The 16,312-nt window shown below is 41.8% G+C and overlaps 1 protein-coding gene across 5 annotated transcripts in view; it reads left to right on the forward strand.

The window, feature by feature from the left end:
* Positions 1 to 16,312, forward strand: part of AGBL1 (AGBL carboxypeptidase 1) — an 866,292-nt gene that overhangs the window by 145,457 nt on the left and 704,523 nt on the right. For 4 of the 5 annotated variants that reach the window (XM_063089333.1, XM_063089334.1, XM_063089330.1 and 1 more), the window contains 3 exons: positions 3,691 to 3,902; positions 10,951 to 11,116; positions 12,069 to 12,136. In XM_063089333.1, coding sequence (XP_062945403.1) covers positions 3,691 to 3,902; positions 10,951 to 11,116; positions 12,069 to 12,136 — 446 coding nt within the window. The remainder of the gene's footprint in view (positions 1 to 3,690; positions 3,903 to 10,950; positions 11,117 to 12,068; positions 12,137 to 16,312) is intronic. The other variant, XM_063089331.1, reaches the window with a different exon arrangement.

Raw genomic sequence — 16,312 nt, forward strand, 5'->3', positions numbered from 1 at the left:
GGTAAGGATAAGGACGTTATTAGATCACATTTCAGACTGAGAATTAGTCACAAGTGAGACCCTGGGAGGATATAACCTGAAGAGATCAGTAGAAATAGTAGAATATGAGAGGGTAACTTGGAGGTGAGGACAAAAATAAATTCCCTGTTGCCCATGGATTTGTCAAAGGAAAGCTGACCAAAACAGACCTCTGCAGGAGGTTGACAGGGAGGGGCTGATGTAGGAGGGGTCACCAAGGAAGCCGGGAGAATGCCTTTAAGGTGGCTTTGCTGTTGGGGGTGGGGTTTTAAAATGAAAGACCCTCAGAACTCCTCCTTGTGCATCCCATCCCCATCCTCCAACCAGTTTAAAAGACACCAATCCACTTAGGAAATAAAAAAAAAATAATAATCAAGAAACAGGAATTTTTTTTTTTTTTTTTTTTTGCACAAGAAAATCTTAGAAGGAACCCATAAACAGACTAAAGAGGGGCTGGCTTGTTCCGAAGAGGGTCTGGGGACTTGGCGTCCCCTCCCACCCCCAGACTCCAAGCTCACCCAGAGCAGTACTGAAAACCCGCAGCATTTTCTGCTCTATATTTGCCCTGGCTCTGAGAAGCAGTGTTTTCCTCTCGGGTCTTCTCGAATGCCTCTCAGCTGCTGATCTTGGTGACCCTCACTTCATTTTTTGGCTCTTCTCCACATTGCTCTTCCTCAGTCTGATGAATGTCTTTTTGTCAGGTTTTAGATACATATTGACTTTTGCAAAACTTCCCAAGCCATTCTCAGAGAAAGATTGACCGATGTAGGGTCGGGGGAAGGAGGTTTAGCTATTTTAGGTGTAAGTAAACATGACTGCTTGTTGGGGCTTAACAGGAAATCATGAATAAAATCATTGGGATTTGATAAGGGATTTTTGCCTCAGACAATTAAAGATTTTTTTCCCCATTACCTCCCTCCCCCGCCAAAAGAGTAGTGGATAAAGGTCATCAGGATAACGTATTATCAGTCTCATACCCTTAAAATAGATAGAAGACAAAATCCTTAACTTTGCACTGCCCACGGGGCCTCTGTGAACTGTGTTTTCCATTCTGGCATCTGTTTAGCAGGCAATACTTTCGTTTAATACCTTCTGCTTAATCCTCAATTTTCTTTTAAACATCAGATATCGGATAGGCTGAACCCTCATTTAAGCAGTAAAGAACTCTCGTGCTTTGTGGCTGGGACCAACCAAGGAAAGAAATATTTTTGATACAAAAGCATAATTCATTAAAAGAGGTAATGAAGGCGGTTTAAACCTTCCACAAATACGTCTCCGGGTGAATAAAGCTCATCATTCTCAGTTCAGGGTCATGGCTGAATGAAATGTAAAAAGAGAAAAAAGTAAAATCAACTGCACAAATGGATCAAAAATCTCAGTGGGGCTTAGTCAAGCCTGACAATTTAGAATCTGATAAACAAGCGGGGGAAAAAAAAAAGAATTTCATTAATGTTATGAAAAAAACCCTCTGGAATATAGCATTGAATTGCCATGTTATTTTTTTGCATTCATGTGCACTTACATGGTCTTAGGGAAAAATCTGACTTGAGTAGAAATTTTGCTTATCTGATTACAGCTCAGGGGATTTCCCTCCCACATACTCGGGCAGGAGCACATATTGTCTCATAAACCAGTGTGAATGATTTGGAAATTGGAGAAAAGTAATAGTGAGAGAGAACTGCAAAATTTGGGCATTTGTGGTTGCTAGTCAGCCAACTGGAGCCCTGCAATGCATGTAGTCTGTAGGAGCTGAGATAACCAGCCATCTACTGGGTGGGTCTGGTACACATTTGTCCATTGACCCTGTAGCCCAAGGAGTTTAATCTGAAAATTAGCATATATTAACTGTTGAGAGAGGATTCTTAGATTATATTTCTTCCTGTGCTTCTTCAAAGAGAATTTAAACCATGTCTTGAGACAATTAGATTCTTAATAGTCTCATGGGAGGTCTCAACTAGGAATCTGCAACTAAAACAGAGAAATCACAGTGATAAAGAGTGGAAAGGAACCCTAAAAGCACTCTATTACAGCTCTCTGTCAGACATAAGGGAGCCCCATATGACATCCCTGCTGGGTGGACTTCCAACCTGAACGTTTGCCATGCCCAGTTGTTTACTACCACATGGAGCCCATCCTCTTGTTGAATAGCCTTGACTAGGAGGAATTCCTTTCCCAGACTGAGCCAAATTCTTGTGTTATGATTTCTTTCTCACTTACTCTTGAGTTCTCTCTTTTGAGAGTGGCTGTAAGACAAGATGGACACTCTTTAGGAGAGCCCTGACCAGGGGGAAAGTTAGGGTGGGGTGTGTGGGTCAGGTGAGACACAGAGGAGGTGGCATGAGAAGACACAGGAGGTAACAGAAGTGTTTTATTACTCACAGATCCATGAGAGAAGGGGTTGCCCACAAAGGCCCATGGGAAGTCTGGAGGTAGCAGGGAGCTCAACCGGCCGGTGGGGAGAGAGAGAGGGACGTGGTATTATCCCTGGATGTTGCAGATTGGCTAGTTTAAAGAAAACACGCATAAAGAGGGACACTTATTTGCATGACTCTGATGTTTGCTGTTAGGTTTTATCATGGTTGGCAGCTGTGTCATGTGTTGGGAGGCCATATCTCCAACAACCAACCACATGGCGAGAGGAAGGTTTCACTAGGTCAAAGGTGTTGGGTACGAAGGTGATGGGTTTCAAGCAACTTAAGTCAGGCCTAAAAATGGATGCCAAGGCAACAACTATATTAAGTCAAGGTGTATTATAACTCCTTGATTATTCATCAAACTAGTTCCCACTCTCTTTAGGAAAAATACCCAATGCATCTCTTCCACACGGCAGCCTTTGAGATATTACGTCTCACTCAGTCTTCTCTTCACCTAACTTTGTAGATTGCTCAACCCAAATGACAATATCCTAGTTTCGCTGACATTCAGGAAAGAATGGAAATCTGATGGTAATTTCACTCTCTCTGTCTCCCACATGCACACATTACTATCTTTTTCTTAGAGTAAGTTACAGACTTTCACACACTCCCATTGTGAATTTCCCCAAAAGAGGGATATTCTGTTACAAAACCACAGGTGTTTATCAAAATCTAAAAGTAAACATTGATATAATACTATTGGCTAATCTACAGACCTTATTTAAAATTTACTAATTGTACCACTAATGCTTTTTATAGCAAAAGAAAAATTTGTTTTCTGGCCCAGGATCTAAATGTAATTATATATTGTTCTTAGCTGTCATGTCCTTTTGATTTCTTTTAGCCTCAGTTCCTCAGTCTTTTTATTTTATTTTACTTTATTTTTTGCTTTTCATGACCTTGAACATTTTGAAGAGTATAGGTCAGATATTTTGCAGCATGTCCCTCATTCTGGATTTGCTGATTGTCCTCATAATTAAATTTGGGTTATGTGTTTTTGGCAGGAATACCACAGAAGTGATGCTGTGTCTTTCTCAGTGCCTCATATCAGGGGCACATGAAGACAATTTGTCCTGTTACTGGTGATGTTGACTTTGATCACTTGGTTAAGGTGACATCTGACAGTTTTCTATGCTGAAAAGTTATTATCATTCCCTTTATAATTAATAAATATCTTGTGGGAAATACACTGGGACATTCTCAGCCAGGTGTGGCCCTGGAGAACCTGCGATTGACATGGCCTTTTCCATGTTTTCAGAGTCCAACAGACGCAGGGCGGTGAACAGAGGCTACATCACCATCTTGCTCAGGCTGCACCAGGACTGGCACAGCCACGATACAGCTAATGCCTACGTGCTGATCCGTCAGGGGCTGCTGCTCTGCCTCCAGCACATCACGAGCCTCCGGTCTGGCAGGGAGGCCTTCCTTGCAGCCCAGGGCATGGAGATCCTCTTCAGCACCATGCAGGTAGTCAGCACCAGATTCCCTCTGCAGCTGGATGTCATCTGGATGATTCCTAAAGTCTGTCATGTAGGAATCATCCTGAACAGAGCTGGGAAAACCTCAATACATTTCTTGCTGCCCACAACGGGCAGATGTTCTGAGTTCAAATCCCATTCATTCACTCATGCAATGATTCACTCATTTATTCATTATATATTTATTGCATACACACTATCAGAGGTGCAGCATGGTGTGGTGGTTAAGACTGCTAACTTGAAAGCTAGAGTACCTGGGTTCAAATCCCAACCCTAGCATGTACAGCTGTGAAATTTTGGAGAAGTCACTCAACTCCTCTGGGCTTCAAGTTCCTTCTTCTTAAAAAAAGGGGGAAAATAATAAAAACTAAGTTGTTGTGGACTAAATAAGTTAATGTAGAAATGTCATGTGCTTAAAAGAGTGCTTGCCCTAATTTAACTGCTTTTTTGAGTGTGAGCTGTTATTGGAATAATTGATACTAGGGATCGAGTGGTGAATATGACAGACAAGACCCCTGTTCCTCTGGGGAAAACATTCTAGCAGGAGAGTCAGACACTAAATAAGCAAATAATTGAAAGAGGAAGATGATTTCATATTGCTCTGTAAAGTCAATGAAGCAAGGGCATAGGTCAGCAGTGACTCCCACAGGTGGAAAGAGGAGATGTATTTTTAGAGAAGTCAAGTCACTTCTGAGCAGGTGACACCTGAACTGAAGTCTGGACCATTGGAGGAGCTGTTAAGGCCAAGTTTAAGGGGAAGAGCATCCCGGGCAAAGGGAATAGCCTTGCAAAGGCAGCTACTTATCTGCACGCCAGTGGAATACGTGGTCTAGGGTTTCCTGGATTTTGACCCAAATAACAAATTTCTTAATTTCACATGAATAGGGCTCATTTAAACACCAAACTTTGAGCTCCATGTATCCTCTCTATCAGTGATATGAACATCCCAAGTATTATCATCTGCTCACTTGCCTTCTTTTGGGGCCAAGGCAGCCATGTTTCACGGGCATTATGTTCTGTTGTCTTCCTGTTGGTCTCTGTGCTCCCTTCATCAGCCTCCCTGACTCTCTCTGGACACCCTCTAATTTTTTTCCGCCTGAGTATATCCAAGCTATTGAAGCAGTCAATGAGAGAGTGCTGTTTTCTAACCATGTTATTTGTACACTTTTCCCATTAACAAACTGGCCTTCTTTTTTTTTTTTAAACAATAACAGTACTGTGCTGCATACCAATATCTAATTTTCTATCTCCTGTCACCTCTGGGTTTGTCTCTATCATTACAGCTTTCAGAGCTTCTCAGTCATGAAATAGCTGTATTTTATATTTTATTTCTCTGGATGATGCAGTGTTTTGAATTTTTCCAGGCTTCTCCTGGCTTTGTAAGTCTCTAATCTCTCCCATCCTTGTGAAATGCCCTCCTGCATTGCTGAGGCCTCAGAGCCCCTATTCTGGCCAATGGGCTTCACCCAGTTTCTCTGCCCTCTGCATTATTGGCCATTTCTCTGTTCTATGCTAAAAACAATTAGAAGGACAATAAAGGAAGAAGGTGGTGATCCCAATGTACACATCTAAGATAGGAAGACAGTGGAGAAAATACTAAGTGGAAGCCCAGGCATCTGAGGGGCTATGAGCCTGCACATGGGGTCTTAGAAGCTGTTCTTCAGCAGATCAATGAAGACCTCGCTTGTTTAATTAAGCAAATTTACGACACGCTTCCAGCCTCCAATTGCTATAGAGCATGGAAGCAGGATGAGAGTGGAGGCAGAATCTGTACTTGGCAGTGAGATTTCTCCAGCCCATATTATAATATCTATTGGTATTATATGAAAATGTAGCTCAGGCAGGGTCTGTGAGACTGTGCTGACTAAATAGGCCATGACACACTAAGGCTGTCACCTGGAAGCATGTGTAGAATGTATGCATGAAAACTTCAGGGGGCTGGATTTTCCATTCCCACCACTCCCCCTTTAGCTTTCAGTCTTTCAAATAGTGTGTTCTCCTAGAGGAGATGTTATCAAGTTTATGTGCAAAGTCTGACATTTGACATTCTCCTGTTTTTGGAAAATGATCCTTTCAGATGGTAGATATGCTATCCTGGGTTAGAACCAAGTGGCCTGCTCTTCTCTTCTGGCAGAATCATAGGTAGTGTTGAGTAGCCTCCCAAACCTGGGCTGAGTGCTGTGAGTGCAGATGCCCTTGCAGCTATGCTGGAGCTTGAGCTTCTGTAGCCCTCCTTCCATCCTGCTGGAGAAGGCATGGGGGTCACTGGATGGCCGGCTCAGGAACCTTGGATCTGGTGATGTTATTTCATTCACTATTCCCAAATGATGATGATAATGATGATGGTGATGTTGCTGCTGCAGCTGCTACCACTGCTGCAGAGGATGATGATGACAATGATGGTGATGACAATGACAATGAAGCAGTAGCAGCAGCAGCAGCAGCAGCAGCAGAAGAAGAAGAAGAAGAAGAAGAAGAGGACAGCTACTTGGTATTGAGCTCTTACTATGGCTCATGGCTGGCTTAAACTCTCCAATTTTGACATTTTAAAAGGCTTTTGATGTAGCCTTTGTTATTATCCTCATTTTACAGATGAAGGAACTGAGGCACACAAATGTTAAGTAATTTGCCCAAGTACACAGAGCTGTTACATGTTGGAGCCAGGATCTGAATCTGGTAGTCTCCCCTGAGAGTCCGTGCTTTCGCTCACTGCTCCAGCAGTGCCTGAGTTGAGCTCACACCAGAGTCACCTGGAGGGCTCATTAAAGCAAAGCTTGCTGAACCCCATCCTCAGAGTTTCTGATCTGGCAGGTCTGGCTGGAGTCTGAACATTTGTATTTCTGACAAGTTCCTAAGTGGTGCAGACACTGCTGGTCAGGGGATCACTCTTTGAAAACCACTGTCCTATACTGTTTTTACTATTTATGATGTCATTACAAACCTGTTGGGCATGAGACTGATTGAGAAAGCTATTTTTGAGTCCTCCCCCACAGCCTTTCCCATCGTACTGTTCTCTGACTTTCTGCTGGGGTTATTGCTTTCAGTGTCTCTGTCTTGGTGACCACACCTCTTTGTTTACTGGGTCACCCATCCTTGCAAAGATTCTCTAAACATCTAAACATTCAAAAGCAGAGACTGTCCATAAGGCAGCAAGGAAGCAATGTGATATAATGGAATCTTGTTGGAGCTTTGCATGAGGAAGGAGGAAGGATGACAATTTGAATGTAAGGTTAAAAAAGAAGAACCTTTACAAGGATACCCTGAAACAGTATGAGATAGTTCTCAATTTGGAGAAATAGATAATCACAGAAGGAACAAACCTGTGTGAAATAATCAGATAAAGGGACTGCTCTTGGAACTACAATAGCTTAAGAGACCTAAACAGTTGCTAAAATTTGTGGTTTTCAAACTTGAGCATACGTCAGAATCACCTGGAGAGCTTGTTAAAGCACAGATTGCTAGACCCCACTCCCAGAGTTTCTAATTCAGTCAGTCTGAAGTCTGAGGTAAGGCACTAGATTCTGCATTTCTAGCAAATTTTCAGGTAACGCTGATGCTGCTGGTCTGGGTGCCTCACTTTGAGAACCACTAGAACAAGCAGCGATATAGCCTTTTAAAAGTCACAGCTCCCATTATTTGCTCAGAAAGAGTGGCAGGCCGACCCTTGATATATATCAGGATCTTCTCTGTGCAACAGGGCCAGTTACTGCAGCATTGCAGGTCTGTAGAAGGAAGAAATGAATCCTAAAGGGAATGTTACCAACTTGGAATCAGGAGCTAGATACCCTGGAGGCCAGATGGGCCTGAGATCACTTACTATTCATTCAGTGAAGGTTTCTGAGCTCTTGCTTTGTTAAAGGTATTGGGGCTAGGTTATGTAGGAGGTTCAAAGATGAAGGTGATGAAAAGCCCATCTTCCTCAGGAAACTATAGTGGAAGGCAGACTAAGAGAATGGAAAAGGCCCTCAGGTACGGGGGTAGGGTGGGAGGCGGGGCCCGCTTAAGGTACAGAGAAGCCGGCATGGCAGAGACATGGTGAGCCACGGGAGGAAGGTGTGAGTTGATTTGAGACACAGGCAGGGATGGAGCATTTAGAGCTTCCTGAACCATGATAAAAAATTTGGTTTTATTTCCACCAGATTTTAAGCAGGCACAATGAAGGGGGAAGGAAAGCATGAGGTAGAGAGATGGAGGTTGGGGTGCAGATCACATAGAGCTTCTAGGCCGTGAAAAGGAATTCAGATTGTATTTCTATCGGATTTGATGCAGGGAAGTGACCTGAGACACGATTTATGCTTCATATTTTTTCACTTAAAATTTTGAAATTAATTGTAGTAAAATGCATATAATGTAAAAGTCACCATCTTCACTCTTTGTACGTGTACAGTCCAACAGTGTTAAGTACACTGGCGTACAACCATCCCCACCATTCATCTCCAGAACTCTTTTCATCTTGAAAAACTGAAACTCTATGCCCATTAAACTGATTTATGCTTTTAAAGGACCATTCTGGCTGCCACTGGATAGGAGATCATCAGAGCACACAAAGGGGAGGAGGGAGTGTTAGGAGGAGAGGAGAAAGAGTTAGACTGTTTGTGGGAGCTCAGGCTGGGGACGCCGATGGCTTTGACTAATTAGAAGTAGAACTAGATCTTAAACCCAGGACTTCTGTCTCTTAGTAAGAATCCTTATTCACTAAAGTGTCTCACTTTGTTATTATGAGGATTATTTCTAGGACTCTGCCCTGAGAAGCAGTGGACTCCTAGGATCCACTTGCAGATTCTTTCTAGATTTTATGAACTTTATGATGCTTCCTGAGATCCCACTAGCTAACTCATCCCAGGTCCTTATTATTGGGTGTTCTGCCTACTTTAACTTGTTTAATTCACACACAACCTTGTGAGACAGTTCCTGTTACTATTGCCGCTTTACAGATGGGGAAACTGGCACAGAGAGGTGTATCTAGTTGCCAGGGTTACGCAGTTAGTAATCATCAGCCCAGGATGTGAATTCACGTAGTCTGGCCCCAGAATCTGAGCTATTTGCTGTTACTTTATCTTGCCTATGTATCATGGAAGCAGGATATTTACTATCTCAAAGCTAATTCAACAATGTTCACTGTGACAAAGCACTGAATGTTTTAAGCACTCTCATATTTCATCATTCCTTCCAAATGGCAGGTGTGTATCATTGGGAGTGATGGGAAAAGGGAGCCTAAAAATCTCACCTTTGTCCCCAGTGCTGAGACATTTGTCTGCAGAGATTCTATCTCTTGGAGTCTTGCCATCTTATGATATACAGCACAAGTGCCAACCCTGCACATGTAGGAGCCTGAGAGTGTGTGATGCTTTACATTTTGCTTCCCGGGCACCTCATTTACCTCACCTCAGTCCAAGCCCTATGCAGCACCTATCCATTAGCACTAGGGACATGTTGACAAATGGATCTAGAGATTTCTGTTACCTTGGAACCAAGGATCATTTTTAAATTCGTAAGTATTTCCCCCAGGAGTGTAGCAGACACTTATTGTAGCATTATCCCTAATGCCTTGGTTTCTATAGATCTTAATACCCCTTTTATCCCCCAAATGCAGTTCATGGTGTTGTCCAACCTCTCAGGACACTTGGGCTTGTCTTCATCCTTTCACTCCCTTTCCCCCTGTACCATCCCAGCAAAGTAAAAAACATTACCCTCTTTATCACCATCAAAGACAATCTCAGACATACTTGGGTTCCAAAGTGTTTTTTTGGCATTTTTGACTGAGTTTTCTGGCTTGGACTTGGCTCTATTTCTGCCAAGGTTGGAGTTCAAAACATTTCCTCTGGTCGGCCATCTACTTCAATGTCTCTTTTCCTCCTCTACACTCAGTTTTCTCTTTTTCCATTCCTAACAACTTTTCACTAAACACAAGGCCATTTGAACAGGGCAAGGGATGAAACAGTTTGAACTAATTCATTCTCCACTGAGTGTTTCCTACTGTGTGCACTGAGGCTGTTGGTTCAGGACGCCTTGTTGGTACCATTTGAGCACACTGGGAGATAGCATTTTTGATTGTATTAAGACATTTCTGTTTTGAAAGTTGGCTTACTTGTATTTTGAAGTCATCTGAGTAGCTTGAATTCATGGCTAAATTTTTATTAAAATCTTTCTTGTCCATCTTCTTTCCTGTGGAGCTACCTAGAATGTGTGCCTGGAGGTACATAGTGTGGCAGCATCATAGACATTCACACTGCCCTGTGGTGGGGACCCAGCATCCACCACATCTACTGCTATGGCTTATTGGGCTCAGAGCTTGCTGCACCCTTTAGGAATAGCACATTGGATCTCACATCAGGCTACTTTCTGCACCAAGTTGGTAGGCAAAACATTTGCTAAAAAACTGAAGAAAATGGTTGTTTTTGCCAAAGAGGTATCAACCTATACCCAACTGTCTCTCAATTTAGCAAGCTTGTTCTTATATTTTTCACAGTGTTTTCAAAGAGGGGTCTTGTCATGTTCCATCTGTATCAAAATGTTACATCTGCAAATCCAATTTTTCTTTGCTTTGGGTAGGTGCCAAGAGGGATCAACACTGTGGGCTTTGAGAAGAGGCATGTTATTTAACTTAGGTACTTGAGAGTCACGTAGTCTTTTCTTCTGATTTCATGTTACCTTTCTCCTTTATATTTTCTCTTCAGATAATAGTTGAAAGAGAGCAGCAAGACTTCCATTACTTCAGCTACTCATTCCTTAACTTAGGGCACAATTCACAATGACAAGTGGATGGCTGAAGGGAGATGCTCACATCTTCTTCCCCCAGCTATCCTGGACAACATCTTGAGTATCCTTGAAAGAAGTTTAAGTCTATTTTCAGACTAAATTAATTACAATAACATATGAGCTATGAAAGAGAAGTAAAAATGCAGGTTGTACATTAGAAAGTTCAAATTTGACCATTCACTGTCCATCTAGGTTATGTGACATTCATTACCTGAAATACTGTTACAGCAAGGGAACTGTACCTCAACATCAGTCTCTGATACCATCTTGCCTTTGCTCAGAGCTGCCTGGATGACAAGAGCATGGAGCCCATCATCTCTGCTGCGCTTCAGATCCTGAGGCAATGCTACCCTAAGAGTCCACTTCCCCTGGCCACAGCCAGCAGCGCTTATGCCTTCCCGGTCCCTGGGAGCATCACCTCTGAGCCTCCACATATTCTAACTGAAGGTAAATAAGTGGGTAACTATGAGCTTTAAGATGAATTTTTGCATTTTGGAAATAAGTCCAAGGAACATGGGTGAAAGGAGAACCTATCGTTTTATGGGTCAACCATGATTATCTCATAAGCTAATTAGAGCTATATATGAAAGGGCAGTTTTTTTCATAAGCAGCGTGAACAAATACCAAGCTCACTTATTTTGTCCTTAATTATTAGCTGTAGCCACTTTGCCTGGTAGCTATCAAATGCCTGTACAATCATCTCAGCTAATTAAAAAAAATCTATTCACAGTCCCATGATCGAGTCTCTCCACTGTACTGACTGGTTGTGAAATTAATTTTCCCTAAGGATGAAATTGAAATAAAATTCTTGCTATGTACAATCCCATGCTAGTCATATTGGAATGTTTGAAAGTATGATTATTTAATCTCCAGGAAGATCTTACTGTCAAAAGATTCTAGTGCTTTTCAACCCCATCTTCCTACCATGGAACAGATTTTCCGTAGGCATAATTTTGTGACAATGGCACTGAGTGCTTTCTATGGACTTTAGTTTTAAATAAGTTCCTTCATTTAAAAGTCGTAAACTAAATCAAGGTGTTTTCTAAGTTATAACAAATTTTATATATGTGCAGTCTCTAAACTTTGGCAATGTTTGTTGCATAAATACCTCTAACTTGGGTGGGAGTATGCCGAGTGGTATTCGTGTGCCATTTTGTTCTGCACTTATTTTGCACTTAATGTGAGACAACAATTTCGACTTCATGATACAGCGCTCCCACGTGTCCATGTGCACACGTTTTACACGCAGCAGTAAGCATTAGAACGTGATGAGATATTGTGCACTTAGTAGGGGGCCCTTACAAGAGGAAGAAGTACTAACTGCTGTGTGGTGGAAGTCTGAATCCCAGGGAAAGGGGGAACCCTCACTCATTTCACCTGCTTTTTTTCCCCCACCCAGAGGATTTTGAAGATGATGGTGATGAAAAGGGGGACAAAGACTCAGATTCTGAAGATACGAAAGAGGAGGTGGGTACAACCAGCCCTTGTTTCTAATTATCTCCATATTCACATCATGCAAATGAAAATATCACTTCCCATGTTTGCCCAAGACCAGTGTAAATTTTAGGGACTTGCTTTAGTACCACCACTCCAGTGACTGTGATGCTTAGTAATTGACAGCTACTGCTATTAATTTCCAGGTTGCTGTTTTTATCTTGGTAGTCTAGTACAATGTCTCACTGTAAAGTTAGAGGCTATCCATTATCAAGACACTATTACTCCATCAGGATGAACCTTAGGTAGACACTTAATGCTTAGAGTTGGTATATTTAATAAGTGTGTGTGAGACTATGGCAAGATTTTCCAGGAAACTTTCTAGTAGATCTCACGTATCTTCATAAATCACTCTTCTTGTCTACCCATTCTGCATTGGGCTGCTGCACTGTACAATTCCATTTACATCAGAGTCTGTGTGAATTGTTCTCCCTAAATTTGCATGGTGCACAACCTGACTAGCAGGGAAGTATTGCTTCTTGATGCCTATCCCATAATGGCCTATGCTATAGAGCAGAGGTCATCAGGTAGTAATCATTTTAGGTTTTGTGGTCCATACAGTCATTGTCATCATCACAACCACTCAGCTTTGCTTTTGTGGCACAAAAACAGTCATAGACAATATATAAATTGATGGGCATGGCTGCGTTCCAATAAAACTTTATTTAAGAAAACAGGAAGTGAGACAGTTTACTGATTGTTTTTCTGTAACAGGGTTTCTAAACTTTGACACTATTGTCATTTTGACTGGATACTTCTTAGCTGTGAGTGGCTGTCCTGTGCATAGTAATGTGTTTAGCAGCATCCTTGACCTCTACCCACTAGATATCAGTAGCACTCACCCTTTGCACCCAAGTTATGAACTAAAAATGTCTCTAGGAATTGCCAAAATCACTCCTAGTTGAGAACCACTGCTCTAGAATAATAATTTGTCTACAAATTATAATTCTGTTTTCATTTCTGTTGGTGGAGATGGATTTGGATAAATTCATTCAAATTATGGTTCCTTAATTTTGTCATCTGTAAAAAGTCTCAGAAATACATGCTCCTCTTTGTGACATTCCTGGGGATAAAACCAAGAATTTGAAAGAGGCTTCCTTCCTTCTTTTTCCTCTCCTATCTAGGAAGAGACTTTTGAGTTCTATATCATGATAATCACTCACCTTGTTGATGGTAGTAGCAGACATATAGGAACTACCACTTAGCTACACCTCTAGGTTTAGACTGCTATTGACAGTCTAGTGTTCTCAGAGTTTTGTTGATAAATAGAATCATTTCTGAAGTCATCAGTAGCAAATTGGTTCTCTGCCGTGGCTTGGTGGTGTGGGCTTATGGAGTACGTGTTGAATTATTTGAATAATGCTGTGCTGCTGCAGTCATTCGTCAATGCCACTTTCCCTCCCCTCTTGCTTGCTGTTTGATAACTGAATGTCTGGTGCAGAGTGTCAGTCGCCTCTTGTATCTGATGCAGAGGGACAAGGTGCATGACAGCGCTCGACTTCACACCGCATGGGAGGGAGGGCTTTCAGATACTCTCCTTAGTCCTAACTCTGCAGAGGATGCTGGCATGGGGTGTGGTGGAACCTAACAAATAAACAAACCCAGCTGGGAAAGAAGCTCAAGACAAATTGGCGAGGGCCTAGAAGCATTCATCAACAGCTTTCAAACCAAGGAGAAGATGAAAAGTCAGTGTGTGAGCATGACTCGTAAAGAAACAGAGGAACATTAGAATCAGGGTTTCGTTCCAGGGTACAACAAGAGCAGGGTAACTGGTGCTCCAGCAAACTGGTTTTTACTTGGTGTTCCCAGAGATGTGGGCAAGAAGCCAGGCATATTTCATTTCCGGTCACAGAACTGAGTCAGGCCTTTAATCTGTGGCCTTCTCATTTGAAAATTTTAGCTAATAATCGGGACCAGCCTCTTAGGAAGAATGACTAAAGGTAACTTTTATCTGCACAGGGTCTGGAAAGTGGAAAATCAGGTGCTGTGTCTTGACTGAAAACTGTTAAGGTCAACATAAGAATAGAAATTCACAACAAATACAGACTAGATGTTGGTCATGTTTTTTTCTTCATGTACACAAACACTAGATTTGGACGAACTCTGAAGAACAGGGGGATGGACAGAGTGAATTTAAGACCTTCCTTCCTTTCTCCCTTCCTTTCCTCCCTCTATTCCCTCCTTTTTAATTTTTTATTTCTTTCAGGTATTTTCTTGGGTATGATCCGTATACAGGGCAGCATGCTAAGTTCTTGGGGATGGTGATGTGATACAAAAACAAGTAAAGCACAGTTTTTATCTTGAGAGTTCACAGATTAGTGAACATAGTGATTGTTCCTAGTAGAGTACAAATCATCACCATCAAAGGGGCAGTGAACTCAAGTCTGAGGCAGGGAAAAGTCAATATCCAAGAGGTCCAATCTAAGGAGCAAGCGCCAGAAAGCGTTTTCTGGATTAGGTGGATATCAGAATCCTAGATGGTGAAGGATTGTCTGTATTGTTGTGAGGACACAGAGAAGGTCCATCCCTAGATAAGTATGAATGATACCTATAAGAAATACAGAAAGAGGTGGGAACCCAACTGCAGATTCAGAGTCCAAGCTCCAGACCTATGAAGACCAAAAATTGTCTCTGTCCCAGCTGTTCAACTTTGCTGTTGTACTGAGAAAGCAGCTATTGATGATATATAAATGAGTGGATGTGGGTGTACTTCAATAAAACTTTATTTGCAAAGACAAGCAGTGGGCCATAGTTTGCTAACCCTTGCTCTAAGGCTAAGTGGGCCACCTAGTCACACATAGAATGAATTAGGTTTCAGCTCATGGTTTATATGACACTCTTCACTCCAAGGACACTGGTTGGAGCACATCCTTACTCACTGGTGGGGACACTCTTCCCAATGGTCTGCCAGGTTGTGTTTCCATTGGTACCACCCTGGGGCATGGCTGAGGCGGCAGTGAGGGGCTGGAGACAAGCAAGAACTGACAGATGAAGCTGCAAAGGACAAGAGTGATGGGTTCTCCAGTACCAGGCTATGGAGTTTGGCATGGTAGGCATTGTATCTGAAAATACCACTAAATCAAACTCATTGGTTTTACTTTTCTTTTATTTGAAATTTAGAGGATAATTACAGAAGATAGATGGAATACACATTTTCTTTTTTCTCTAGATCAGGAATATATGCATTTATTTTCCACATTTATTTGATTTCGGCCTTCAGGCTGCCAAGTTTTTTTTTTTTTTAAAAACTAACCAAATATACTTCTATAACATATGGTAGATTTTTATCCCCTATTTTAATAGGAAAACATGGTCTAGCATATGAAAGATGAAGAGTCTGAACTGGCTGATTCCTACTGTCTTTTCTCTGTAATACTCTATTACCTTTGGAAAACACACAAATGTTCAGAGGAGAGTCACCCTCCCCATTAAACTATTATGAACTTATGCTATTGAAGAAATAATAAAGCGTTTGAGATAATCCATCCCAATGAAGAAAAGACAGGTGGTGACTTGGTGAACTTTTAAATGTACAAAGGGATAAAGCTATAGCAGGACAACACAAACTTCACCCCACGTCCCATAAGGATTGGTATAATCTCTCTCCTGATCCCTTCTTAAATCTCATCTCCTACAATCTTCTTCTTATTTTCTATAGTTCAGCCACCTTCTTTCTGTATGCAAATTTAAGCTGCTACTTCTGTTAGTAATTCCTTTCCCTGAGTCTTTGCTCAGTTAAAGTCTCACCTCCTTAGTGAGGCCTTTTTGAGTCCCCCAATCTAAATAGCTTCCCATGGCCCAGTCTCAGTCACAGGCATGTCACCCCCTTTCATCATCTCCAGGTCATTTGCAACGGCTGGAAATGATCTTATTCATTTGTTTACTTTACCATTTGCTGTCTTCCATCTTTCACTGGAAGGCAAATTCCATGGGAGCACAGACCTTTGTTCCATTATCACTGAATCTTCAGTACCTACAAGAGTACTTGCTCATAATAGTTGCTCATTAAATGTTTGCAAAAACAGTGAAGGACCTAAATGGCAAATGTAGACAGATGAATAAGAGCAATAATTACAATCGTATTGAAGATAGTGGTGGTGAGACAATTTCTCTTATATCGTGCTTTATTTTTACATAGTTCATTTCATT

The sequence above is a fragment of the Cynocephalus volans genome, chromosome 3 (genome assembly GCF_027409185.1).
Source record: "Cynocephalus volans isolate mCynVol1 chromosome 3, mCynVol1.pri, whole genome shotgun sequence".
Taxonomy (NCBI): Eukaryota; Metazoa; Chordata; class Mammalia; order Dermoptera; family Cynocephalidae; genus Cynocephalus; species Cynocephalus volans.